General features: G+C 43.2%; 2 protein-coding genes and 1 long non-coding RNA gene across 8 annotated transcripts in view; 1 reads left to right on the top strand and 2 right to left on the bottom strand.

Annotated features, from left to right (window-relative positions):
• PTPN22 (protein tyrosine phosphatase non-receptor type 22) overlaps positions 1–6,718 on the bottom strand; it is a 37,983-nt gene extending 31,265 nt beyond the window's left edge. For all 4 annotated transcript variants that reach the window (XR_014512711.1, XM_083446659.1, XM_083446662.1 and 1 more), the window contains exon 1: positions 6,529–6,718. Coding sequence is in view for 3 of the 4 variants with exons in the window: in XM_083446659.1 (XP_083302785.1) it covers positions 6,529–6,615 (87 nt within the window). In the remaining variant the exon portion in view is untranslated. The remainder of the gene's footprint in view (positions 1–6,528) is intronic.
• A 6,107-nt stretch (positions 6,719–12,825) lies between these two features.
• Positions 12,826–16,018, top strand: LOC310679479. Its single transcript, XR_014512286.1, has 3 exons — positions 12,826–12,992; positions 14,930–15,080; positions 15,916–16,018. It is a non-coding gene; the product is annotated as an uncharacterized lncRNA (long non-coding RNA).
• A 1,266-nt stretch (positions 16,019–17,284) lies between these two features.
• Positions 17,285–26,725, bottom strand: BCL2L15 (BCL2 like 15). Of its 3 annotated transcripts, XM_083444612.1 has the most exons (5): positions 26,147–26,725; positions 23,221–23,316; positions 20,239–20,357; positions 19,750–19,965; positions 17,285–17,477 (listed from the first exon to the last, which is right to left on the bottom strand). In XM_083444612.1, the coding sequence occupies exons 1-5, from the start codon at positions 26,277–26,279 to the stop codon at positions 17,439–17,441; spliced, it is 603 nt and encodes a 200-aa protein (XP_083300738.1). In that variant the 5' UTR covers positions 26,280–26,725; the 3' UTR covers positions 17,285–17,438. The 3 variants fall into 3 exon arrangements, with proteins under 3 accessions (XP_083300738.1, XP_083300739.1, XP_083300740.1); XM_083444613.1 differs by lacking the exon at positions 23,221–23,316 and having other exon boundaries at positions 26,147–26,723; XM_083444614.1 differs by lacking the exon at positions 23,221–23,316 and having other exon boundaries at positions 20,239–20,351; positions 26,147–26,722.
• Positions 26,726–26,875: the final 150 nt, after the last annotated feature.

Here is a 26,875-nt window from a genome sequence, read left to right as displayed (position 1 = left end):
TAAGTTTATTCAACATTTGACAGTGACAACAGCTCACTCATAGGAACACAAGAACCATACTGACTGGACAACACAATAATAAACCTGAGCACTGAACTGACCGTTGACAGTTGACAGTTGGAAGTGCTTGCGCTTACTTGCCATTAGAACATTCATCTACCAATGCTTATATAATTGGTTAGAACGCGCCTTGTAACATAAAATGTGTTAAACCCAATATATAACAAAAACATAATGTCTAGTCTGTTTGGTCTAATGAACTACTAAGAAGGCAGCTTCCTATGTTCCCTCATCTCAGCACTTGAGATCTTCCGCTCAGATTTGCATCCTACACTGAGGCCAGGGTGGTCTCCACTTATAGCAGGGACCTTGCAGCAGCAGTAACATTGTAAAACGCCCTAGCAAGAGGGAACCATACTGCTTACTCCTTGAAATGTCCTGAAAATAGCCCGAGCACCTGCAAGCACAGACAGACTTACAAAATAGCCAGTCATGCGGATAGAATCTACATGTGTACAGCTTCAACAAAATCCACAGCTTTCAACTGACAAGTTAACAGTGGACAAGAGCACAACACACAAGATCAATATAATGCACACTCCCAACACACCTTAGCCCCTGCGCCCACGATCCATTGCCACCTATTACAGACTTGTCCCATATTTCAGTGTAAAACACTATGTCCTGTATTAAAGCAGTTCTGTCCTATATTTCAGGTCTCCTCCTCCTCCTCCTCCTCCTTGTCTGTCTGTCTGTCTCCCCCCAAATGCATGTATTTGAGGGGTCCTCTCCAAATGCATGTATTTGAAATGGTGTGAAAGGTCATGTATTTAAGCTTTGGGTAGCCAAGCACAGACAGACTTACAAATTTGTGTGTGTGTGTGTGACAAATTCCAGAAGGGCATGCTGTTAGGCTGCAATAGATTGTAATGGATTGCTCTGAAGTCACTTCAGCACCAGATGAAACAAGAAAGAGCCCCCACCTCAACTGCTCTCCCCACCCCACCCTGTCCTGTATTTTGCTAGAACCAAGGTGACAACCCTCATCCATAACAACAGGGAAGTTGCAGAAATATAACTACTATATTTGTCCAGGAGCTGATGGCCTGTGTGTTACATTTGCCATAGGAAAGTAATTCAAGATAATGCTACCAAAATGCAGAATGAAGAGCTGTGGGTGGGGGAACAGATGAGTCAGAAACTCATTGCAAAACAGTTCAGCAACCCCCACTATGAGAATCATTGAATCACAAAGCTGGAAGAGATGCAAAGGTCATCCGGCCCAACTCCTCAATTGAGACACAAGCCTTTCGACCCAAACATTCCTAAGAGATTAGCCTAGATTCATTCCATGGGACCCTCATTGCAAGATTCATAGGTCTAAGTTAGTATAAAGCAGCTCCCTGTGTTCCTATGGTGTACTGTTGCTTTAATATATGTAAACTGCCCTGGAATTTGATAGTGTGATGTGATGTGATGTGTGTGTAAATGCATTTCTCCCCCAGTCTTAATGGTGTCCAAAACCTATCATTCCTGCATCATACAGTCAAAATGGGCTGAGACAAAACTATTTTAAAAATGACCAAGTGAATGAAATCCTAACTGGCAGGATAGTAGCTCTGAAGTTGTTGAAGTCTGGATGATCCATGCCACGTTTACCATAGAAATGAAATGGTGGAGGAACTGCCTGAGCTGATCTTAGCCTTGGGCTCTTCCCTCTCTCAATAAACAGAATGAATTCTAATAGCTGCTCATTTTGGCACCTCAAGGGGCTCAAAATTCAACAGGTTCTAGGATAGGGAGGGTGGTGAGGCCATTCTGATGCTCTGCTAACCTCTACCCCTCTGTCCCTGTCAATCTGTCAATCACATTCAACAAGGGAAGAAAGGGAAGCATCACTGGCTTGGATCAACAGGCTGTTTATGTATCAAAGGTCTATCACACAGAAGATGGAGCAAATTTATTTTCTTTTGCTCCAGAAGATAGGGCTTGAACCCCATGATTTCAAATTTCAATAAAAAAGGATTTCTGCTAAACATTTGGAAGGACTTTTTGATAGCATTGAGCTGTTTGACAATGGAACTGACTGCTTCAGAAGATGGTGGCTTCTCCTTCATTAGACGTTTTAAAGCCATCTATCAGGATGATGTAATGATGGATTTCCTGCACTGGAAGGGGAACTGGTTTAGATGAACTCTGAATTCCCTTTCAACTCTCTGATTCTGTTACTGCAAGGCCTAAGCCACGGAAGTTGCTTTTAATGCCAGGCCTCAAGAAGGGAACATTTGAAGCAAGAGTGTGTGTGCCTCTCAGCATTACCTTGCCACCTTCACACATATGACATTAGGGGGTATGTGTCCTACTTTATAGAGGACAGTCCTCTATTTGAAAGGCAACCAAGTCTAGTTTAAAGAAAAAGAACCACGCAAAGCAAGAGGAGGGGTCTTGAAGTTGCCCGTCAACATTTAGTTATCTGGATCACCAACCAAGCAGGCACACAGGTCATCTGATCACAGTCTTCCCCACCAAGGTGAAAAGCACTCTATTTCTTTTTAATTTATAATAATAATTTCTAAATTTGTGTCTCTATATAGCACATGCAAATCTTTTTTCAAACTGATGTCACTCTTTATTTATGAATTTTAAGTAGTCACCCTAACAGACAGAGTTCCCAGGAGGTGCTATCTTTGCCGATTAATCATTGCCAACATTCACTAATACAGGGGTATTGAGTGTTGTGCTGTGTGGAATAATTCAGGTTTTCTCGTGGCTGTGTGAATGGACTCACTCTTTCCTAGTAGAAAAGGAAATGAGGGAAGAGCTTGGAAAATGTCCACCTGCATTCTCAATTACATTTAAATTTCTTCCCACTATAAAACTGGGGCAGGTCTTAGGTGGGGTGGTGGATGCTGTCCTGTTGCGGGTGTAAGATTCAGCTGTAGTCCAGTCAGCTTCTTAATATGGAACAGTGGCGTAGCGTGGGTTGTCAGCACCCGGGGCAAGGCAAGTAATTTGTGCCCCCTAACCCGTGGATTTTAGTAGGGGCAGAGAGCTGCGAGTGCGAGCGCCCCCCCCCCAGATGTTGCGCCCGGTGCGGCCAGCCCCCCTGCACCCCCCACGCTACGCCACTGATATGGAAAGAGGGCACCATCTTGTCCTTTGCATCAAGCATCAAAATGTCTTTGAATAGCCTTGCTCCCTTTTCATTCCAGTTGCCTGTACACCCTCAGCCCCACAGGACTTCATGCCTTGGCGGAGGGAGGGGGAAAAGTTGTACCACCCAAGAAGCTCTGTGGGCATTTTCACAAGCAATGCTAAGAATGCTTTTCAGTCTGGAATGAGTCACTTGTGAATGCTATTGATATGCATGCTCCAGGATTTCAAGGGCAAGTCCTGTCTCAGTTATTTGAGAGTTAGAGTTATTTGAGAGAGTCAACAAGCATATAGACAGAGGTGGTCAAACTGATACAGTGTACTTAGACTTTCAAAAAAAGCTTTTAACAAAGTACCTCACCAAAGGTTCTTGAGTAAACTTTGCAGTAATGGAATACAAAGAGAGGTCAAGAGTTAGGGGTGAGCTTTGTGGTGGCCAAGTTTGCTGATGATATGAAATGGTTCAGGGTCATTAAAACAAAAAGAGATTGTGAAGAACTCCAAAAGGACCACTGTAAACAGAGGGCTTGCCCAGAATTCCCTTTGTACTGTGTTTTTCAGGCACAGGCATTTCCCACAGAAAACCACCACTGCCATTTGTTCCGATTCAGCAGTAAAACATGGTTTTTCCCAGGGAAAAGCAGGACAAAAAAATATATATGTCCACTTTTTCTATGCAATTAATATAGAAAATATTTTCTCCCTCTCTCATAACATTAGAATTTGTGGACATCGAATGAAGCTGAATATTTGTAAGAATCAAGACAGGAAAAATAAAGTTATTATCTGTGCAGGGCATAGGTTCTATACAATACGATACGATAATCTTTATTGTCATTGTCCCATACAGAACAACGAAACTGAAAAAAATCTACATCAGACATTCAAAAACCAACAAGCCTGCTATGCCAGCCTGGTTAACCCCCTAAAAAATCTGATACCCCATAATTAAATACAATATACTCCCACAGAGTCTGACCAAACTGCGGGTGGCAGTGGAAGACAGGAGTGCCTGGTGTGCTCTGGTCCATGGGGTCACGAAGAGTCGGACACGACTGAACGACTAAACAACAACAACAACAACAACTCCCACAGAGACTACCTTACACTGCGTTTAAAACCAAAATTGCATTTGGATAAAAACTGTTTCTCAGGCGGCTAGTCCTAGTCTTTATAATCCTGTACCTTCTTCGAGAAGGCAGAAGCTGAAAGAGATCATTTCCGGGGTGCGTACTATCCTGCACTATCTCTGCAGCTTTCTTATGACACCTGGAAGCATAGATTTGATCCAAGGTGGGAAGAGTGCACCCAATTAGGTAAAGTCACTTCTCCAGGAGACGGTGATGGCCGCCAACTTTGGTGGCTTTAAAGAAGATTAGGGAAATTCAGAGTGGACAAAGCTATCAATGGCTAACTAGCCATGCTGGCTAAGTTCTACCTCTGCTGTTGCTGGGAATTGCAGGTCAGCAGAGTCCTATTGTACTCATGTCTTGCTTGTGGACATCCCACAGGGATCTGGTCTGCTGCTGTGAGAACAGGTTGGTGGACTAGATGGGCCATTGGTGTGATCCAGCAGGTTTGGTGGGTGGGTGTACAGAATAAAACTGCTTTAAATTGGACTGGCATTCTAGGCAATACAGATTTTTCATCTGCATTAAAAGTGAGAAATATAACCTTCCCCCCCCAAAAAACACAAACACATAAATTAAAGTAACTTGAAGAAAATCACTATTCTAAACACTTTTCTTCACTGATACCCCATGTAGGCTTTTGTATTCATAAAATACTGGGTCGTGCCAGAGCGAGCGTCTTTCAGTCTGGCAATCCAGCGTGAGGACTCATGCCAGAGCACCGGACCAAAAAACGGGACATACTAGGATCCAAACAGAAGCTGGAATTGGCTTCTGTGATCCAGACACTTGGAGGGTATGCAATGTATCCTGCAACCCACCAAACACTTCCAGGTGGCTGTACGTCCATTGCAGGGCACAGCCGTGGGGACAAGCTGTCCTTCAAATAAATAACGCCTGGCGCCATTCTTTTTTCTTCTTCTTTTTTCATTTAACAAAACACATATATTGCTTGTTTGTAACAAAACCTCTAAGCAGTTTATCAAAAAAATATCAGTTTTAAAAACCGTTTGTAATCCTCTCATGGGAGGCCTCTGATAAGCCTTGATGGGTCAGACTAAAGGCCTGTCTGCCTATCTCCCCAAATATCTATGGGAAGCCCCTGCTGCCAACACTTGTGGCAGTGAATTTCATAGTTTAACGAAATCCAGAAGCCTCACTCCCTGACACTCTCCCCCCCACTCCAGTTTTAGCCAAATCATGCTTCCGCCACTCTGGGTAGCCTTCTAAACATAGATTCTAAAGATAGGACTGACTTTTGATGTTGGCAACATTGGGTACCTTGCCCACACCCCAGAAGGAGATCCACTGTGCGTTCCCCAGAGTACCCTGCTCTGCTCCACCTCCTTACTCTTCCTGCAGTTCACCTGCCCTCTTCAAGAACACAAGGAGGAGTAATTTCCAGAGAGGTAGCTGCGTTAATTTGTTGTAGCAAACCAACAAAGAGTTATGACACCTTAAAGGCTGTCATATTATGGCATAATATTTCATGGGCTGCAGTGCCCTTCAGCAGATACATGATCCTAAACTGGCAAGCATATATGCACATGATTTGGGGAAATGGGGAAATACTGAGGTCAGAGGGATATAAAATGGAAAAAGAATACAGACTCTGACAATTCTATTATAATGACCATTAATAATATAATGGTATAATATAATGGCATAATATAATGACCATTAAGAAAGCATTTTGTCATAGCACTGGATGTCTTAGCATTGGATAGAGGAGGCAGATTGGCAGACTTTGCTCCTGCCCTCTCCTCCTGGGCAGTGGTGCACATTGGGCTCAAAGGGAATGTTGCCTATAGCATGGAGGTGGAAGCATTTTGCCCAAAGGCCCCCCAAACATGGTGTCAACACTGGCTATGTGACCATCACAAAGGCGAAAGGGCCAGGATCCCCACTAGCCCCCATTGGACACCTGTAATCCAAACACTGTTTTTATCTCCCCGTGTTAGTAGGAAATTAGCAGCAAATGATTTTGCAATCAAGCCAAAAGCGATAGTAATACAGTCTCACAAGAAGGAACAGGAAGAACCTAGTTTTGAAACGGTAAAGCACGTAAGAGCCAAACAGTTAAATACTTTAGCACTTTCGCTCCTTCAATGCTGCTTCAACGGTGCAGCTAATTGTTTACAAGCTAGAAAACTCAACAATTGTTAAGCCGCACATTTTCCACAGTAGCTGAAGGCTTCCCCTTAGAATGAATTCAGACTGAGAAATATCGCTACTGTTTACTTACCAAAAATTCTTTAGTGAACTCCTCTTTGTTGAGCTTTCTGCTTTGGGCTGTTTCCAGATTTTGCGTGATAATTTCTCTTTGATCCATTCTGTAAAACCAGGTGAAGCTGAACTGTTAGAGATAAAGATGGACATGACAAGGTCATGCTTCAGTGGAAACTACAACGAGGGGGGGAAGTTCCTGTCGAAGTCTGTGGTTTACTTACTTCATCACAAGACCTAAAGGAAATTAGTATGTGTGTAGCACCCACTGTGGGGAAATTAAAGAATTATTCCACGCTGGGCCCTAGTGCCTCCCTTTACAAGAATGAAATAAAACACTGTTTTTCAAAAAGAAAAGGCGTTCTGCTTTGCTTGCATTGATTCTGCTGGACTTGCTGCTCAGATTAGATTCTTGAGAACCAGGTCATCCTTGATCTGAAGCAATTTCCACTTGATGAACTGGAAAAATCTCCCTATAAAAATCAGCTCCAGAAAAGCTGCATCTGATCCCTGATAGAGGCTACCAAAGGGATCATTACCAAGGCTCTCTTCAATCACCACTTTGAAATATCTCTGTGTAGATAAGCAGCCTTCTCATTCATCCATCTCCCCCTGGAGAGGTGGCTTAACTTCTAAATGCATTAGTCACGCCTCAGCCCTAAGCTTTGCCGGAAAACTCCAAAACATTCAGTCATCACCGCCCTTTCACACGGCCTTGGATGAACTTTGTGAAGCCACGTCAGAATCAGACATTTATGTTAGAATGTTGAAGTTACCCAGGGGTCAATGAATAAGAGACTAGCCAGTTCCTGGAATGCAAGCTGTCTGAGTGACTGTGCTGTGAACATCCATACACTTTCCAGAATATCTTTATTCAATCACTGCTTTTGGAAAACTAACTAAAAACAGAATCCTGGTGATCCTTCCTACTTAACCCACCAAAATACTATGCAAGAAATGCAGAGCTTTTCCGCCAATGGGGAACATGGCCCCCAGCTGTTTATTGGCTTCCATATGTGGATGACTAATAATTGTGATTTCCCATGTGCTGTGGAGAAAATCAGATAGTCAAAATAGAATCTAAATAAGGCAAAGTTTATTGCTCTCCTATTTGGCTTTCACCCCAAGGGGTATTGACGGAAGAAAGCACATATCAACCCAACACCATTCGCTGTTGATTAGAAATGATCCCAAGCATCAGCACTGAGTTCAAATTTTCATATTAAAATGGGAAACAACATCTCACCTATAGCTGGACAATACTGAAATTCCAATAACATTCTTGTCAGCAGTGACCAAACCAAATATTTTGAATTCACCCGATGAAGGGCCAAAATACAAACTGGCCTTTTGTTTTAACATAAAGAATGCCCTTCCAGTTCACATGAGAAACAATATATATCAGCCACAACAGTAAGCAGATCCATACCATACATTTAAAGCACCATACATCCAGTGCACATTCAAACCACATGACTCCCCCCCCCCTCCCCGAAGAATCCTGGAAGCTAGGGCTGAGGTAGAAATTTGATTCAGTAGCATATAAAGGTGCATCTATTCAATTTGAACTTTTTGAAACAATATGAGAACCAAAACACACCCATCTTTTGAAAGTCACAGTTACCCAGATTTTTAAACGCGGTTCTCCAACCAAACTATTGTGGAAATGTGCTTAAAAATGAATATATTAATGAAAATAACATAAAATTTTAAGGTAGTAGTGCAGTGCTTCTCAAACTAGCTGATGTAGTGAATTGGCAGTTCCTCGCCCCAATGTGCTAGGGACCAGCAGCATATTTGTGCCATATTCATTATCAGATTTACATAGGTAACTGTCTAAAATAAAAATAGTAGCAACACTTAGCACAGAGCAAGGGTAGCTAATAATAGCAAAACAGGGCAGGCGCACCTGACGTGTGGCTTCCAAATGTTGCTGAACTACAACTCCCATCAGCCCTTCCTGGCATAGCCAATAACAAGAGACTTTCCCCATACATTTAATCACTCTAACCCCACCCTCACTTCTTTTACTCCATAAAGGAGTCAAGACTCTGGACCTGGTGTGTTTTTCCTTTTTCTAAACAGCAAATCTCCTGTGCTGAAGAGAGGGAGGAGAAATATTCATGTTCAAGTCCCCGCTGCAGAGTTCTCTGAAGGACCCTTAAACTACCTTTCAGGGCTGTACTGGGAAGATAAAATGAGCAGGTATTGCCATCCTGGGCTTTTAGGCTAAAAATAAACTACTAATAAAAATTGGCAGTGCACTTTCGCTTGACACATTCCTCTGTTACTGGGAATATGGCTTCTAATCAAGTTAATAACTGCAGTTTTCCTTTGCCAGATTTTGCATTTTAGCCACTATAGGATAGATTGATTTTACTGCAGCTTACAAAGTGGATTTTCAGTGTGCACTTCATATAGATATCTCATAGAATCATAGAGCTGGAAGAGGCTGAGGACTATCTAGTTCAATCCCATGCAATGCAGGAACCTGCAACCTTGGTGCTATCAGCGCCACGCTCTAACCAACTGAACAGTGAGCTCTCTCTGGAGCCAATAAAACCTTGCTATGTGCAGGGCTTCCTTGCAGGAGCTGACCTCATGAAGCAAGAAAAAAAGTCTTCACAGAACTCAGATGCACCAGAAAAGGCCGAGGTGTTGACTGAGAGTCAAACCCAGCTTTACTGGGTGCTTTGAAACCAGGGCCAGCCCAAGACATTTTGTTGCCGGGGGCAAAGGACAAGACTGCCACACGCAGAATCTGGACTGCAGTTACTTCATCACTGGCCTCAGACAGTGTCCACCACAGCGAATAGCAGGCTACCTTAGATCATGTTGAGCTTAGGAAGCTCACAGGGGACTGCAGAGCTGGTCCTATTTGAAATAACTTGGTAGAAGGAAGGGGAGTGATTTTATGATGAGGCATCAAGGTCATTTTGGGCAGCAGATTCTAATTGGAAAGCAGCTCTTTCAACTTTCATCTCTGCATATCACAAAACAAAGTTATAAATGAGGAGGGGAACGGTATAATTTTGATATGTTTTCCCCATTTCCAGTGCAAAATGTCGAGGCCGGCCCTAATGTTTGACACTGAGGCATCTGCCTCAGGCAGCTGATACTGGGTGTTGTGAAAGGGTAGCAAAATGTATTGGACCAGCCCTTCTAAGGATAGCTGACCTTCCAGGGTCAGAAAAGTCACTTATCCTGTTTCATTCCTTAGGGTTGCTAAAGAAACTATATACGTGATACAGCTGAGCCTAACCAGTAAGATGGGCCTCATATCAGGAAATGAATCCTGACAGGACAGGACCTCGTATTTTCCACAAGGGTAGGGACATGTTTAAACAAGGCACTGCAACTGTGCCTTTAATGTCAGATTGACATGCAAACATTAACAAGAGGTCTTTCAGCAGTGGGTGAGAACCTAGATGGGTTGGAGTGTACAGCAAGCATGAAAGGTGTTATGGAGCTCAAAACCCACGAAATGAGAGTCTGTTAGCACAGAGTGGGGCCCTCTGTGTAAGAAGCAAAGGGGGAGTGAAGGCTGGCAACACTATCCCTGCCGTATGGCAATCGCAGTGCCTGGAGACACACAGTCAGGTTGTGTATCCGCAGGCAGTGACCAGAGGAGGAATGACCACTGGGAGGAGCACAGAGAGAAGAAATGCCATGGTGTACTTGTAGCACGAAAACCGATAAACATGTCTCTCCCACATCAGTCTCTACAGCCACAGCAAGCACTGTAATTCTCCAGCATTTTGACACAACCACCAGTGTGGTTAAGAGCAGTAAACTCGTAATCTGGTGAACCGGGTTCGCCTCTCGGCTCCTCCACATGCAGCTGCTGGGTGACCTTGCACTGGGGGAGGAAGGGAAAGGAGATTGTTAGCCACTTTGAGACTCCTGAGGGTAGTGATAACGCGGGATATCAAATCCAAAACTCTTCTCTTCTTCTTTACCCCCAAAGGCGCAGCAGACGGTCAAATGCCATCAATAGTCCAACAACATCTGAAGGAACAAGCTGCAGGTTCCCTATTCCAAATTGAAAATGGCAATATACTAAAGATCACAGCAAAGAAGTAGTTTAAAACAGAACTGAAAAACAATCCAACACAGAAGTAACAACGTAAGCTTCTTCAGTGAGGGAGTTCCATTACCTTGGCTCCACCAACTACCAAGGAAAACCTATATTATGCATCCCAGTCAGTGAGCAGTGGAGCAAGAGCTTCCAACGATGAACACAATGGACAGCTGAAGAAGAAGGTCTTCCAAATAGTCAGATACATTTAGGGATTCATGGGTAACAGCCAGCACCCAGAATTATTCCCAGAGTTCCTCCCCCCGCTTCCTTGTTTGCAATCTCCATTTCTGAGTGCAATTTTGAAAGAAGAAGAAAAAAGCACGTGTTTGTATGTGTGTTTGATTTTAAGTTTTGCAAAAAATACATAGAAGTGGCTTTGCCCTGGTGGCTGGTGCAAACTTAAGGGGACATTAAATGTCTGGCAGGGAGAATTCGTCTGGCAGAGAGGAAGACTTGATAGCCCCACTTCCCTTCTGAAGATGCTGTGGCTCTGTGGTTGGTGCTTCTGTGAATCATACTTCTGTGAATTATCAGGTATAACTTCATCTGGTCAGAGGGGCTTTAGAGGAGCAGCACAAGAGAGTGCCTACTTCCTAAAGCAAGAAAAAGTTATCATCAATGCCTGGATTCTTCTTGTACGGGTTTGTTCATAGACAGTGCGCAAGATGAATCGCTGTTTCACCCTTTGGATTTCTTTGTATGCGGGTAAGAAAAATGTTTTGGAACAGATTTTATCCAGAAAGTTTTTCATTTACTCTGATTTCCAGATGGGTAGTCGATGTAGTCAACCAAATTATGAAAGGATATTAAGGGCACTGCAATCCTGAGCAAAGGAATATTGAACTGGTAGAATAGAAAAAAATGGCAGGGCTGGCTCGCCCATGAGGCGAGGTGAGGCTGTCACCTCAAGAAGCAGATCTGGACCAGAGGAATGTGCCAATCGCTGCTGCTGCTTCCTCTGCCACTGTGCCTGGGCCAATGCGGCTGCCCCCCCCCCTGCTGCTTCGGTGCTCCTACCACTGTGCTTTCCCTGCCATGCCTATGGTGTGGTGGCAGGAACAAGGCAGAGAGGGTGTAGTGGCACAAGCAAAGGCACATTTGTGGTAGGGTGGGTATGGATTGAGGGGGGCAGCATTTAGCTTTAAGCAACTTTCTGTTCCATCCTATCTTTTGATGATGTTTTTGAAGATATAATTTTTCAGGATATGAACCCCGAAATCTGGCATCTGCTCCAAACTTAGGCCAAAGTGCTGCAACCGTTTTGCAGCATTTTATGGTGCAAACACCACATTCTGCAGAGCCCCCAAGCTGAGAAATTTATGCATCAAACTGGGGTTCATAGTTAACTCCCCCCCAAATCCAACATTGCCCAATTTACTCCAAACCTGTGCCAAACTTTTACAATTGCTTTGCTGTGTTTTGAATCACAAACACAAAGTTTTCCGGTGCCCTCCCCCCAAAACAGAGTAATACTTCAAACCGGGCTTTGGACTGATTTGGACAAGGTTGTATTTTAAAGTCCATTCAATATCTGTCAAGGCCCATACTCAGAGCAGCTTCACAACATAAAAATGCAGAAGGGAAAATATATCTCTCACAGGTCAATATATTTTCTTTTTTCTTTTATTCAATTTATAGAATGCAATTGTGAAAATACAGAGCATTCCAAAATGGTTCTAGTTCCAAAATCTGACTGTTCCACTCTACTGCTTACCCCAAGGGTGGGGTAGCCAGTGGCCCTCCAGTTGTAGTTGGACTTTGATTCCAGGCAGCATGGCCTTTGGTCAAGAATGATGGTTATTGTAGTCCAGCAGCAAGGACCATAGGTACCTGACCACCTAGGCTTTCCTAGTGGAAAAAATTGAGCAACCTTGAATGAGCAGGAAAAATGGGACACACACACCGTAAATATATTTCCAGTTTTTTCCGTAAGGAGCAGTTAAGAAACATTTTAACATGAGAGGACTAATAGATAGCTGCAGCAGAGAATGGAAGCTGATTGACATTTAGTATGAGGCAATTACCCAGTTACGTTTTTTACATATTGCCCCGTGTTTTCCCCCCAACAGATTGTTTTACAGCATTCATTCAGAAAAATACAGAAGAGATAGCCACAGAGGGGACAAGCACAACAATAACTTGCTTCTATGATATGGAATACAGATTTGACAATAAATATTGGTGCCGAGGAAGTTCCCGAACATCTTGTGATATTTTAGGAGAAACAAAGAAGTTTGTAAAGTGGAACTATAAAAGCAGATTGACACTCCTTGATAACAGGAAAGGTGTCTTTTGGGTGACAATGCACCAACTGACAGAAGATGATTCAGGAACATATTGGTGTGGAATTGAAAGGCCTTTTGCTGACATAATGACTTCAGTGAAACTGAAGGTAAATAAAGGTAAGGTGTCATATGAGTCTCATTACTACCTTTATTGTTGTAATGCAAATAGAAATAAAGTTCTTGTTGCCAGCTCTGATGGAGTAAGTCAGCCTCGTAAATACAGTAACTACACAAAAGTTACCAGCCTCCATTTTTTATACTACCCTGTATTTTCATGCTGGCCAAAGAAGAAGGGATGTCCTTTCCTCTGTGGTAAGCATTAAAGCCTGGTTGTTGTTGTTTTTTAAAAAAGGACTTCTACCAAGCAGACTGGTGGAGGAGGGACGAAATGGCAAAGTGATCTGTCCCCTCTCTGCAAGTCTCCACCATTTCTGTGCTTGGTTGTGGACAAAAAAACTTTCCTTCCTCTACATTTGGAATTGAAACCAAGAGGGCTGGCAGAAAAAGGACAGAACAATGTATCCTTCCACTGCTAACCCTTCTCCCTTGCCAGCATAGAATTCCATGCACTCATCTGCATAGAATTTCTGGGCACTTAGGGCTACCAGGAGGATTGTTAAATACAAGACTGGATTACTCAGTAGGCACCAGTCATGTTACATTAGGAAGGCCAAGAAAAATATGCGTAGTTTCCCCCCCAAATTGGCATTCCAGTTACATATATAACTGGAGCAATTAGGAATTGCACAGAACTTCCCTGTAGTTTATGCACTTACAGTGCAATCTTATACAAGCAGAATGTTGGATTGTTTTGATTGTTGTTAGCCGCCCTGAGCCCAGCTTTGGCTGGGGAGGGCGGGGTATAAATAAAATTTATTATTATTATTATTATTCGCCTGTTCTCATTCATGCTGCTAATAACAAAGTGTCACACACCTAACCTTAGATCACACGAGTAAGGTATTCAGTTGCAAATCTCCATTTTACAGGTAGGTAGCTGTGTTGATCTGCCAAGCTCATACCAATAACAAACTTAGTTGGTCTCTAAGGTGCTACTGGAAGGAATTTATTGTTTTGTTTCAATCTCCATTTTGTGGGAGTTGTCTTTTGTTCTCAAGCAACTAAAGACAAAGATGTGCAAATGTGTCTCTCCTGGACAAAACAGCCTCAGGCTGGAATACAAGCTAATGGAATGGCTGTGGAATGGCTGTCATGCTGCTACTCTGGCCTGTATTGATTTCTCTAGCCATTTCCTTCTCTATGGCATGTTATCCTACTAATTTTTTTAAAAACAACATGTTCTTTATAATTTTTCTTCCCTCCCACCCCCATTGCAGTATGGGGAGGAGCAATCATGACCACTGAGGGGGAGAAGAAGTGTTTGATTTCCCACATGCCATGGTCTTAATATAAACCACAGGTGAGGGGTTTTTTTGGGGGGGTGAGGTGGGGCTGATTGCAGTGTTTGGTATTGTTTGGTTGCTGGCTGAGTAGGTAGGCCCTGGACTATACCCACATCCCAACTCTTATCAGGCCATGACATGCAATTCAACGTCTTCCCCGGTCTATTCTAAGGTTACCAGTTTTTTTTTCAATGAATCCGAGGACACTTTTCAACTTCAATGGATTTTGTATGGGGACTGATTTGTAAATCGAGGGATTGTCCCCGGGAAACGGGGATGTCTAGTAACCTAAGCCTACTCTGGCTTGTCCTCTTTTGTTGCTGATGACAGACCACTGATGGCAGAACAGGTATCCGAGCTTCCATGTTTGCAATGGGGAGACTTGCCAGAACAAAAATCCTCTTCTGCCTGCCTCTCTCTGACAGTTAGAAAGATCCACTTTACCTTATGGCCACTCTGATGCCAGTTCCAGAGACTCTAGGATCGCACCCTAAATCAAGAATTATTTTTCATTATTCATTGCTTGCACAATAACCACAAATCATTTCTATAGTATTTTTCAGTGTAAAGAGTGCGCTAACTTTCTCATAGCACAAGCAATTTGCCTAGGACTGTAAATATAACAAATTATATTTCATTGCTATTATTCAGCTCCTACAACACGTCACTATGTGCAAACCAGTCCTCCCTCCACTCCCTCATCTACAGCTGAGGCTACTACAGCTTTCCCAGATATTTCCGATTTTAATTTAAAAACATCTGTGTCTTCCAATGCCACTTGTCATCATAAAGTCACAGAAAGGTAAGTGCCATCTAATCACAAGATTATATTTGGTGGCTATCTTTGCATAAACAGAATCCACATTTTGTTTCTAAATCAACCTTTTATTTCTGCTCTGGTGTGCATACAAGAAACAATGAGCCCCAGTTCATTATCTGTCACATTCCCAATAAAGGAGACAATGAAAAAATGTTGTCCTTGCCAGTTTCGGGGTGGGGATACTCTGATTGGGTTTGAACACAAAATTTGGTAAGTTCCCTTTGACATAATCAGTGATGGTTAAAATTGCATGTAGAATAAGATCTGACCATAATTAGCATAACTATTTATGTGTCTTAAATGCATCACTTTTATGTGACTTCAAAGCATCACTTTCAAGGACTGGGAAGTTCAACCACCAACACCCACTTCCAAACCTTATCTCCCCCACTCATGCACCTGCTATTTGCATTGATAAAATGATTTGTGCATGTTGTGCTTAGTATTTCCTTGGGCCTAAGGCAGACACCCTGTTAAGCAGTTGCTCCATGTGTTTTATGATTGCTATCTGCTTTCTTGCTGGAGGCAAAAACTAGCATTTAACACCTTTTGTTCTGCAGCAATCAATTGTGGGGGTAAGGGGGCCACAGTTAAGGCATAACTACAATTTCCCTATGGTGCCAAGATGTATACAAATGTCAGGGTGGTGGTGTGTATCATCATCAGGAGAGTAAAAGCTCGTCTTTCCCCATCACAACATACAGTGCTCATAATGGTTAAATTTGGTTGAGATACGACTCCAGTTTGTAATTTACTTTCTTGCAAAATCAGTAAGAGCAATTGTTTAGGATTTCCCCCCTTTCCTCCTTTGTTTTAGAAACTGGAATTATAGCCCATGGGGTATTCTACGCTGGGTGTTCATGGTTCTTCTCGTGGCTTCTTTCATTCTGATTCACTGGAACATCATATCTATATAATGTAAGAGTGTATTTGTTGTCAACTATTACCCTGAGGATTCTTACAGTCTATTTAACAGCATACTGGATTTATTAGTGAAAATCTTTGGCCCAGGAAAGCAAAGAACTGTAGAGGAGGAAGCTGTAGAGGAGAACCACTTTCCAAAGCTCCTCCCTCTTTTCAGCCCAGTGGGCTGAAGAGGCTAGGTGAGGGCTTCATTGTGGGGCAGAGGGGAGCGTGCCTCAGGCCTGACACACCAAAACATCTCAGGCCACCCCTGGTAGAAAGTGATTTTCACCTGCCTAATCATCAGCAAAAGCAGAATCCTTTATACTACTCACCCATAACCAATTCAGCCTTATTGTTGAGATTAGAATGCAGAGAGCAGTAGTGGCATGAACAAGTTAAGGAGCTATCAATATTTGTTCCCTATCCATAAAATTTTATTTAAATCCTGCCATCGAGTCAATATTCTTTGTTTCTGCAAATATTGTAACAATGGGAAAATAGGATATATTGGGGGGGGGGACAGCAGAATATAATAATGAGGATAATGAATCAGAAATGGAAGTTGAGGGAAGTCCAAAGGGAGGGAGGGGGAGATGTAACGCAAACTATATATTATGGATATAAGTATATTTGTGATGAGAAAAAATAAAATCAATTAATTTTTTTTTAAAAAAAAAATGAGGTATCAAATTTCGGAGATATCAAATTAAGTAAAACATCCTGAAGTGAGCTATTCTCCATGCTATAGGGGAAAATGGCACTAAATGAAACTGAGGGGAAATGGTCTCCCGTTTTATGCAGCAGGGATTGCAAACCTGTGGTTCTCCATAGGCTGTTGGCCTACAGGTTGCATCATTCCTGACTGTGGGACATTGCTGGTTGGGCCTGGTAAGGAATTGGAATCCAACATCATCTTAAGGAACCACAGGTTCCACAGCCCTGTTACAAAGGATGACCAGAGTGAGCAAGTTTAAAGTTCTGTTGGGTGCCCCCCCCCCATTTTATTTTTTTGTCTTTTAAAGTGCTTTACAAAGCTTTTTTTAAAAACAAAAACAAAACAAAACAAACTAGGCTTATTTTTGCAGATGGCAAAATGAGATAAACCCAGTGAGCTGAGCTGAAATATGTGGCCCAATTTTCCAAGTACAGTATTCAAAACAAAACTATATAGTTATCACAGGAACATACAATCAGTTAATCCAAGCCATTGAAAGATGGAATGTTGTGCAGAAGTGTGGTCACATGAGTGACTTTTGGCATCACTGAAGGCACACAACACCTAGGCATCATCATTTTATTTTATTTGGTGATTTAAATTAAAACAAAACAAAATAAAGGCAGGTCGAGTGCAGTTCTAGTGCAGGAAAGTTTTCCAGCTCCATTTCTCTTAGAGTAGCAAAGCAGAGCTAGGCATATTTTATTAAAAGTGATATATTAGGGATTATTTTGTCCTCTTCTGTTTTCAAGGTTCTCCTAAAATGAAAAAAGAAGGTATTAATTGGAAAAATGAAGAAAAATCAGCAAATGGAAATAAAAGCTCTAACTTAGGGGCACCTTGTAAAGATCCCATCACACAGAGACAAGGTGTGGAAGTAATGGGGGCATGCAGTGCCAGATTTACGTATAAGCTAAACAAGCCATAGCTTAGGGCCCCACTCTCTTGGGGCCCCAAAAAATTTAAAGGAAAAAACCCTGCATGTACATTTCCCAAATATAAGATAAAAACAAATAAAATAAAACCTACATACAGCAATAGTGTATTGTGTTTATTAAATTACCATATAGTATATATTCAGCACAAAAAACAGTGACAATTTGTTGTTGACAAAGGACAGCTGCACATATAAAGGGCCCCATTACCTTCAGTAGCTTAGGACCTCATCAAACCTAAATCCGGCCCTTTGGGCATGCAGACAAAATTGGGGGGGGGGGGGCGTGCCTGTGAAGTTTGAGCAGATCCATTCCTGATTCAGAACAGAATGCTCTGGTCTAAACACTGCTTGCTCCATCCCAGGATGTATGGCACTTCTGGAAGCAAGGACTCCTCTGTGAGCAGGGAAAGTGCTCTACAATAAGCTATTGATTTAGCAAACATCGTCTCCATCTATATTCTGTGGCCCAGGCTTCTAAACACAACAGCACTCATCCATTGCGGGGGCTGCACCCTCTTCTTTTTAGGAATAGGCTATCCTGTTTCCATACATCAGACAGAGAAGGAGCAGCTGCAGGGATCTTGCTTGCCCTCCTCCCAGCTCCAACGGCCAGTTGCCCTGGAATTATACTGTTACCATCCCTCAGCTGTGTTTGTGTGTGTTCTTCTATTCTGTTGCAGGGGCAGATTTTCATAAAACAATATCCTGAGCAAGGACAAAATTTGGTGGCACCCCATAATATTTATTTTCACAATAATTCCTTTTGGCACATATGCTTTTTAATGGATCTTCTCAGTATGTACCTCTAAAAATATATAATTGCTATTGTTATTAATGTTATTTTTTGCCCCCTTAGCTCAGCACCCTGTGCGGTAGAACCACCCACACTGCCCTAAATTTGGCGCTGTTCTATTGCAAACTATTGTCATCTATGCTCTGGTAATCTCTAGGTTAGATAACTTCAACTCATTATACACCGGGCTTCCTGTGGAGACTTGGAAACGTCAGCTGGTATGCAATTCCGTAGCCAGGTTGCACACTGGAACATATTACACTGTTCCTGGCCTGAATGCACTAGCAGCCTATCAGTTTCCAGGTCTAGTTCAAAGTAGTGGATTTGACCTATAAAGCCTTAAATGGATCAAGACCACAACACCTCAAGGACCACCTCTCCCCAGATGAACTGACCTGAACCCTTCAATCATCCTATGAAGCCCTTCTTCATGTGCCTCCTCCATGAGACGGCTGCAGGGTGGTAACACCAAGTCGGGCCTTTTCTGTGGTGGCTCCCCATTTTGTGGAAGGCTCTCCCCAAGGAGGTTTGACTGGCGCCTTCACCACATATCTTTAGGCTCCAGACAAAAACGTTTCTCTTCAACCAGGCATACGGCTGATTAACATTCTATGTCCTTTTAAATGTGTTGCGGGGGATATTGGTTGGGTTTTAAAAAAAATGTATTTTGTGTTTTCATTTTGTATTTTTATATTATGAACTGCCCTGTGATCTTCGGATGAAGGGCACTATACAAATTTAATAAATAAAAATAAATAAATTGTAAGTTGTAGGGTTGCCAGGTCAAGAGCATCCCAGACCCTAAGATTTCAGGGCTCAAACCTGAGACCTAGAGGCAACCCCAGGTGATGTCATGGAGGCAGCCCTTAGTTTTTCTTCTTCCCACCACTGAGCCCTGGAGACAGAGGTTAATTGGTAGAGGGAGAGGAGGAGAGCAGACCACCTCCTTAGAATGTATGTAGTAATTTGCAGCCAGCTCTAACTGGACTGAAGCTTACAAGCTACATGCATAGTCTTCTTCATTATTATTATTTTTAAGGCACCCTCACCCACCTGGGGATTGAAACCTTTCCCTCTGCCACCTGGAGGGAACCAGGCAAACCTGGAGATTTTAGGTCAGCCCTGGTGGCCTGTTAATCCTTGTAAGCTGCCTTAAAGGTTTTCCGACTGAAAGGCAGGAAATAAATCTTGAAAACAAACTAAAATACATCACTGTATTGAGAAAGTGTTGGAGTTTTTACACTTTACTGGGTGAACTGCTGAATGGAGATGGTTGGACCCAAATGCTAACTTAACTCACCCAGCCACCTTGCCTTTCAATATATTGTCTCACTTCCGGAGCTGAGTTGATTGCCTCTGTGAATAAGCGCGGCTGGGCTACACCATGAGCTTTCTTTGCAATGTATCGAAACAACTTTACAGCGACAACTAGGAAAGCCTGTTCATATGCCAGCTCAGGATTCTGAATTGTCCAGGTCTTGCTGAGAGCCTCGACGTTTTCTTTGAATTTCCTTCCCTGTAAACAGAGAATGGAAATTTCTAACATACAGTACACACAAGACTGCAAAATAAAGGGCCAATACACTGGGGAAGCAGCTGTAATATGCAACACACACACACACTCTCAGGTGAGCCGGCTTGCCCCCACGATTGAGGGGGCCAGCATGCGAGACATAATCATGTCACACGTGTGTCATGCATGCACCCCCTTTAATTCAGAGCAGGGAATTTCCCTATGAGCAGAGACTGAGGTGGTTTTTTTTGTTGGAGAGGTAGGAATGTATATTACCTCTGCCTCTATGACCTCCCGCGCTGGTCTCTCCAAGTCTGCATTAAACTGATCTCCTAGGCGTCTCAGTGTATTGGCAATAGGAACTGGGTCAAAAGGGCTTGCAGCGCTAGCTCCACCTTGGAAGAAAGTAAACAGAGACTTATGTTTTAAGTCCTAGTAACATTCTAGTAATATTAATTATATCTAGGCGTAACCCAGACAGCTTTAGGCACCGTCTGGAGAGGGCTACACAAAACTGCTTTCCCAAAGAACACACAGTGAAAAAGGCAAGACTACACAGAACAGAGGGGGAAAGAGAACAGAGCAAGCATGGAAGGTGAGGTGGAGAGGCTGGAAAAGGTTTATTTTATCTTACATGTATTAGAGAGAAATTTCCACTCAACCTGCAGCTGTCCAGCCCAGATATCTTCGGTCATCACACCTCGCTTTGATATTCTGGCAGGGATGCAGGCGGTTAGGAAACATTAGCTCCTGCATCTCCAAGCAGACACCAACTTCCTCTCCTCTTGTAACAGGAGTGGGTCCACTCCTCCCACCCTCACCCCCAAAACTTAGATGTCCACCAGCTGGCGCCAAATACAAAAGAAGGGCAGACATACACTTAGAATTAAGAGATAATGCACCTCTAAAGGTATTTTGCTTCACAAAATAGCTCTCAGGATTAGAATTCAGATCATAGTCCCAACACGCAAAAATCTATTTACTGGTTTCCCCTCTTTGTTCCAGCAAACTGATTGGGGTGGTATTATGTGTTGTTATTCATCATGCGAAAGTCTAGGCTGGATGAATCCCAGGCCAGAATTAAGATAGTTAAAGCTATGGTTTTCCCAGTAGTGATGTATGGAAGTGAGAGCTGGACCAAAAAAAAAGGCTGATTGGTGAAGAATTGATGCTTTTGAATTATGGTTCTGGAGGAGACTCTTGAGAGTCCCATGGACTGCAAGAAGATCAAACCTCTCCATTCTGAAGGAAATCAGCCCTGAGTGCTCACTGGAAGGACAGATCCTGAAGCTGAGGCTCCAATACTTTGGCCACCTCATGAGAAGACTCCCTGGAAAAGACTCTGATGTTGGGAAAGATTGAGGGCACAAGGAGAAGGGGACGACAGAGGACGAGATGGTTGGACAGTGTTCTTGAAGCTACCAGCATGAGTCTGACCAAACTGCGGGAGGCAGTGGAAGACAGGAGTGCCTGGCGTGCTCTGGACCATGCGGTCACGAAGAGTCGGACACGACTAAACGACTAAACAACAACATGTGATCTGCTGCAAACCACCCAGAGACCTATTACCTACCTTTTGCCCAGCCAGTTTTACAATGCTGTTCCCAAATAAATAAAAAATCCATAAAGGCTAGAGAGGAACAATGAACACTTATATGTTGCAGCTTCTCCTTAAATGCACATTACTTTGCTACTGTGTGTTAAAGGTGACAGTGACTTCTTCTGGCCCAGCCTTAGCCATGCTGTCATGAGAATCCCAAGGCAAAAGGCTCCCTCTTCTTGTAGACCAGACCACACAAGGCTATGCGCATGCTCTGGCCCTTATAACATCAAGGACCACCATCCTTGGTGCAGTGAACCCCAGAAGGCCCCTATGCATGCATGGTGGTATAGCTATCCTTTCCCCCCTCCTTCGGCAGGCATTATTTCCCAAGTATTTCAGAGTTGACCCTCTTGACTTTGCCTTAGCAATCTTGTCATTTGGGGAAGCTTCCTCTTCTGAAATCAGATGCAGCCGTGTCAGATTTTATTTGCAACTGGCCACTGACAACATATGGCTACATGCATAGCTAAGCTGGTAGAGCATGACACTCTTAATATTGGGGTCATGAGTTCAAACCCCACACCGGGCAAAAGATTCCTGCATTGTAAGGGGTTGCAGAAGACGACCCTCGTGGTCCCTTCCAACTCTACAATTCTACGAATGTCTTCTACGAATTTTAATTTAATAGCACTATAAGAACTGCTCCCAAATAGCTCAACCATTATATCCTGCACCAGGTCCTGGGCACCAATCAAGATTAGGTCCAGCATCACCACACCTCCTGATGATTCCATGATCAATAAGGTATCAAGGAATTTAATGTATCTGTCGTGACTTAACATATATGTGACCAGTCTCTGTGAGGGTAGTTTAAGTCACCCATTACTACAACATTTCCTCTTTCGGGTGCTTCTTTGACTTCATTCTTCATCTCAGGATTTCCCTGTGCATTTCGATCAGGAGGCGTGATACCACATCCCCTATATTAAAATACTCCTGCATTCAAGTGAGCATAAAGGCCTTGGCTTACATGGCAATTTCAAGAGCCAGTATGGAATACTGAGCAGGGTGCTGAAGCAGGGACTGGGGAGACCCAGGTTCAATTTTCCACTAGCTGACTTTGGGACACCTGCCATTTCTCGACCCAACCCTACCTCATAGCATTGCTGTGAGGATAAAATTTGGAGGGTGAGGGAGCCCTGTTTACTGCCTTGAGCTCCTCAGAAGAAAGGAGAGATATAAACTGCATAAGTGAGTTGGCAGTGCCCAGCTTGGGCTGACTGTCCTGCCATGTCCAAATGCACAGAGTGTTAGTACAGTGGTACCTCGGGTTAAGTACTTAATTCGTTCCGGAGGTCCGTTCTTAACCTGAAACTGTTCTTAATCTGAAGCACCACTTTAGCTAATGGGGCCTCCCACTGCCGCACGCTTTCTGTTCTCATCCTGAAGCAAAGTTCTTAACCTGAAACACTATTTCTGGGTTAGCGGAGTCTGTAACCTGAAGCGTATGTAACCCGAGGTACCACTGTATTTAGAACTGTGCTAAGCTTTAGAGTGACAAAGAGCATGTTCAGACAAAACTCTCTGCTTTGCAGGAAGTTATGTGCTGAAAACTGAATTTGTGCTGCATAATATGTAAAGCATTGCTCTTCTGGTAGCATCAGCTTACTATGTTACTTCAGCATAAGGTTCCTAAAAAATGATATGTACATTACCCTGAAAGCGTGAGATCTGGCTTTGATGTTGATGGACTTCATCTCTTGGCTCACTGCCTTGAGCTGTAACACAGACAAGCGGGGAAGGAGGTGGGCCTGGCAAAAGACATGGCAATTGTAACTTTCTATGCTACCAATGCCTTTCCTTTTTGGGTTGCTCATAATAAAGTAAGAAGCAACCATGACAACCGCCCAACTCACCTGGTGTCATCTTTGCAGTCATTACACAGAACAGCAATACATGAAATGATCTTGTATTTGCACATAGGTTTTGACTGAATTTCAAGGAGAAACAGCCTTGGACAGTTTCCAACTTGGGGAATGTTAAAGACTGCCTTCTCCTAACAGGTTTTAATTACCTGCAAAACACCTGAGTTACATCCTGCCATGGGTTAATTAGAGCGCCATTCTCTGCTGAAAGTGGGGAAATAATCAGAGGAAGAAGAAAAGCAGGCAGACTTCCTTAGCCAGCTTTCTGGTGACAGATCCAGGAACAGTCTTCGGCAGGAATCTGCTTTCAGTGACAGGTTATAAATGTCTGTGAGTGCGCTTTCCTCACCCCACCCCAATTCACAAACCTTCATTTTGCCCGTTGTAAAATACGCTGCTAACATGTGCTCTTGTGCACCTGCTGATAATTTTTCCTGTTGTATAACACGCCCCCTATTTTGGGGGACTCCAAATTAAGAAAATGGGGGGGGGGGGAGATTGCCCAGAGTTGTTCAGCTGGGGGGGGATGGCCCAGAGTTGTGGAGATTTTTTTATGGGGGATTGCCAAAAATTGCTCACCCGCTTGACCTATGCGGCCACTCACATGCGTTGCCAAAGCGACCTATCTGTCCCCTCACCGGCAGTAGCCACCAATCGCCCGCCCAATCGCTGCAGCGACAGCCAATCAACACTAGCCCTTGCCACAGCCACCAATAACACGCCCAATCGCCACTGACAATCTTCTGCTCACGGCAGCAACCAATCCCACATCGCCCCTATGCACTACCCATGTGTAAGATGACCCCCAATTTTTAACATAATTTTTAAATAAAAAAAACCTCTTCTTATACATGGGAAAGTAAGCTATATGCACTGGTAAATGCATACAATTTGGAAAAAAATTGTAATTTAGGGTGGGTAATAATTGAGGGGATAAGGACATGTACCTACCATGCGGCTATACCCTATCACAGACTATCCACTAGTGTGGATGGGAAACATTGGTTTAGAACTCAGAGGCATTTTTTTTAAAAAAAAATACTTCTCTGTGAACACCCCTGCATAATTGCACACATGGGAAAATTGAATCTGTTACCTGTGTGAAATAGCCCCCCCCCCCCACATATGGGCACAGGCATATTTTAAGGTGCTCAGAAAATCCTTCTGTAATGAAGAACAAGGAATAAATACTATAAACAAACTTCAGTGTTAACCATTGACTTAATATCAAACTGCTACTACAGCAATGCAAAACCAAGCCTCATTCCTAGCAGGCATTCTGGCAGCAAAGCAACAAACTCTTATTGTACCTGCAAGTGTTAGCAGACTATTAACCAGCTAAACGTTTTAACAGCTAAAGCAGTAGGACTGAAAGGTTCAGACAGAACTGAATAACAACAACAACAACAACAACAACAATAAAATTTATTTATACCCTGCCCTTCCCGGTTCAAAAACTGGGCTCAGGGAGGCTAGCAACAAATTTAAAATACTTAATTTTAAAAGCAGCATAAAATACAGTATAAAATAATAATAATAATTTATTATTTATACCGCGCCCATCTGGCTGGGCCTCCCCAGCCACTCTGGGCGGCTTCCATAGAAACCAAAAATACAGTAAGAACATGAATAACAATAAAATTCAAAGTTCAGAAATAAATTTCGGGGAAATCCATCTAATAAGCATTAGATAATCCCCAGGGCTAGTCCTACTTGGGCCAGCGAGGAGGCCAGGGGAGAATTAGCTGTGGGGTCTCAGAGCAGGTAATCTTCATAAAAGGGGAGGGGGATGGAAGAGAAGGGAAATAAAAGATCAGGCTGAATTCAAATTAAAAGCCAGGCAGAATAGCTCTGTTTTACAGGCCCGATGGAAGGAGGTTAAATCCTGAAGGGCCCTAGTCTCATGGGACAGAGCATTCCACCAGGTTGTAGCCATCACTGAAAAGGCCCTGGGCCCTGGTGGTGGATAGTCTGACTTCCTTTGGGCCCGGGACCTCTAAACTATGGTTATTCATGGACCTTAAGGTCCTCTGCGGGGCATACCAGGAGAGGCGGTCCCATAAATACGAGGGCCCTAAGCCACAATGGGCTTTAAAGGTCAAGAACAGCACCTTGAACCAGACCCTATACTCTACCCGGAGCCAATGCAACTGGTAAAGCACTGGGTTAATATGCTCCCACGGCAGGAACCCTGTGAGGAGCCTCGCTGCAGCATACTGCACCCGCTAGAGTTTGTGGGACAGTTTCAAGGGCAGCACCACGTAGAGTGAATTACAGTAGTCAAGCCTGGAGATGACCATCGCCTCCCCCCCCCCCCCCAATTTACTAAAAGCGGAACTAAAATACATGTTTATCTAATATGCCCTTTTCTTCTGACTAGAGGTCTGTTATCACAGACTCGTTTCAATCTCTTAGAAAGAGATCTTTACTGAAATTTCAGTTTGGAAATAAAAGTGTATTTAGTGCATTAATCAGTGAACAGATGGCTAATCAGCTAAAGTGTCTTAAAACCAGCGGGCAATTCTAGCTGCAATGCACTACAACGTAAGGATTTATTAAGAACTTTCCTTATGCTCTTAACACGGAAGTGCTGAACTTTTAAACCAAGCCTCTTTGCTTGCATGTAATTTTAATCATCAGTTCCTGAATACACAGCTCTAGAAGAGGGGGAAGTGGTTAGAAACCTTCATACTTCTCTATGAACAAATAATCTTACCTTCAAAACGCACACTTGGACCGTTGTAATGTAGGACACGAAATTCTGTTTTTGATTTTTGCCCCGGGAAGTCAGCAAGCAGTGCTTCTGCAATCTGCTCCACCTGTTCCTCAAAAGTCATAGAGTCCTTCATGTTAGCTGTTCTCTATTCGAAACACAAGTCGCTGCCACGGCTTTCCACCGGTTATTCTTCCTATGGCTGCACAAGTTTGCGCATGTAAAGTTTCTAGCACCCAGCCTCCTAGCAGGCCAGACTATATTAAAGCTAGATTCTCCTCAGAGCAGGCTACATTACAAGAGGAAGCTTGTTCTTGTGTTGCAGCTGCAGCTACACCCATATCAGTATTAGCATAGCTATCTGCTTTAAACAGTAAAAGTCACCACAAGGAAGTCATGAGGGAGCAAAGTCTAGTATGGCTTTCTCTTCCTCTTTTCCAGAACCTCAGTCAAGTTCTTCTAAGAGCAACTATAGTTATGCGCATGGCAACTGACTATGTATTAGCTTCTCACATTCTGTTCATTATAGTATTTTTACTTGTTTCCTGCAAAACAAAGAAGGATTTCCTAGATATACCATATTTTTTGCTCTATAAGACTCACTTTTTCCCTCCTAAAAAGTAAGGGGAAATGTGTGTGCGTCTTATGGAGCGAATGCAGGCTGCGCAGCTATCCCAGAAGCCAGAACAACAAAAGGGATTGCTGCTTTCACTGCGCAGCGATCCCTCTTAC

The sequence above is a fragment of the Podarcis tiliguerta genome, assembly GCF_965153285.1.
Source record: "Podarcis tiliguerta genome assembly, chromosome: 6".
In the NCBI taxonomy this organism is placed as follows: Eukaryota; Metazoa; Chordata; class Lepidosauria; order Squamata; family Lacertidae; genus Podarcis; species Podarcis tiliguerta.
This window is presented reverse-complemented; position numbering and strand designations above follow the sequence as displayed.

Bases quoted from the DNA above. Each gene is read 5' to 3' on its own strand.
- BCL2L15 (XM_083444612.1), bottom strand. From the start codon at position 26,279: ATGAAGGACTCTATGACTTTTGAGGAACAGGTGGAGCAGATTGCAGAA. The intron at 20,358-23,220 runs GTAATGTACATA...CTTTCTTCCAAG, and splicing joins CCAGATCTCACGCTTTCAGG to GTGGAGCTAGCGCTGCAAGC. The intron at 17,478-19,749 runs GTGAGTTAAGTT...TTTTCATTTTAG, and splicing joins TTGAAAGGCAAGGTGGCTGG to GAGAACCTTGAAAACAGAAG.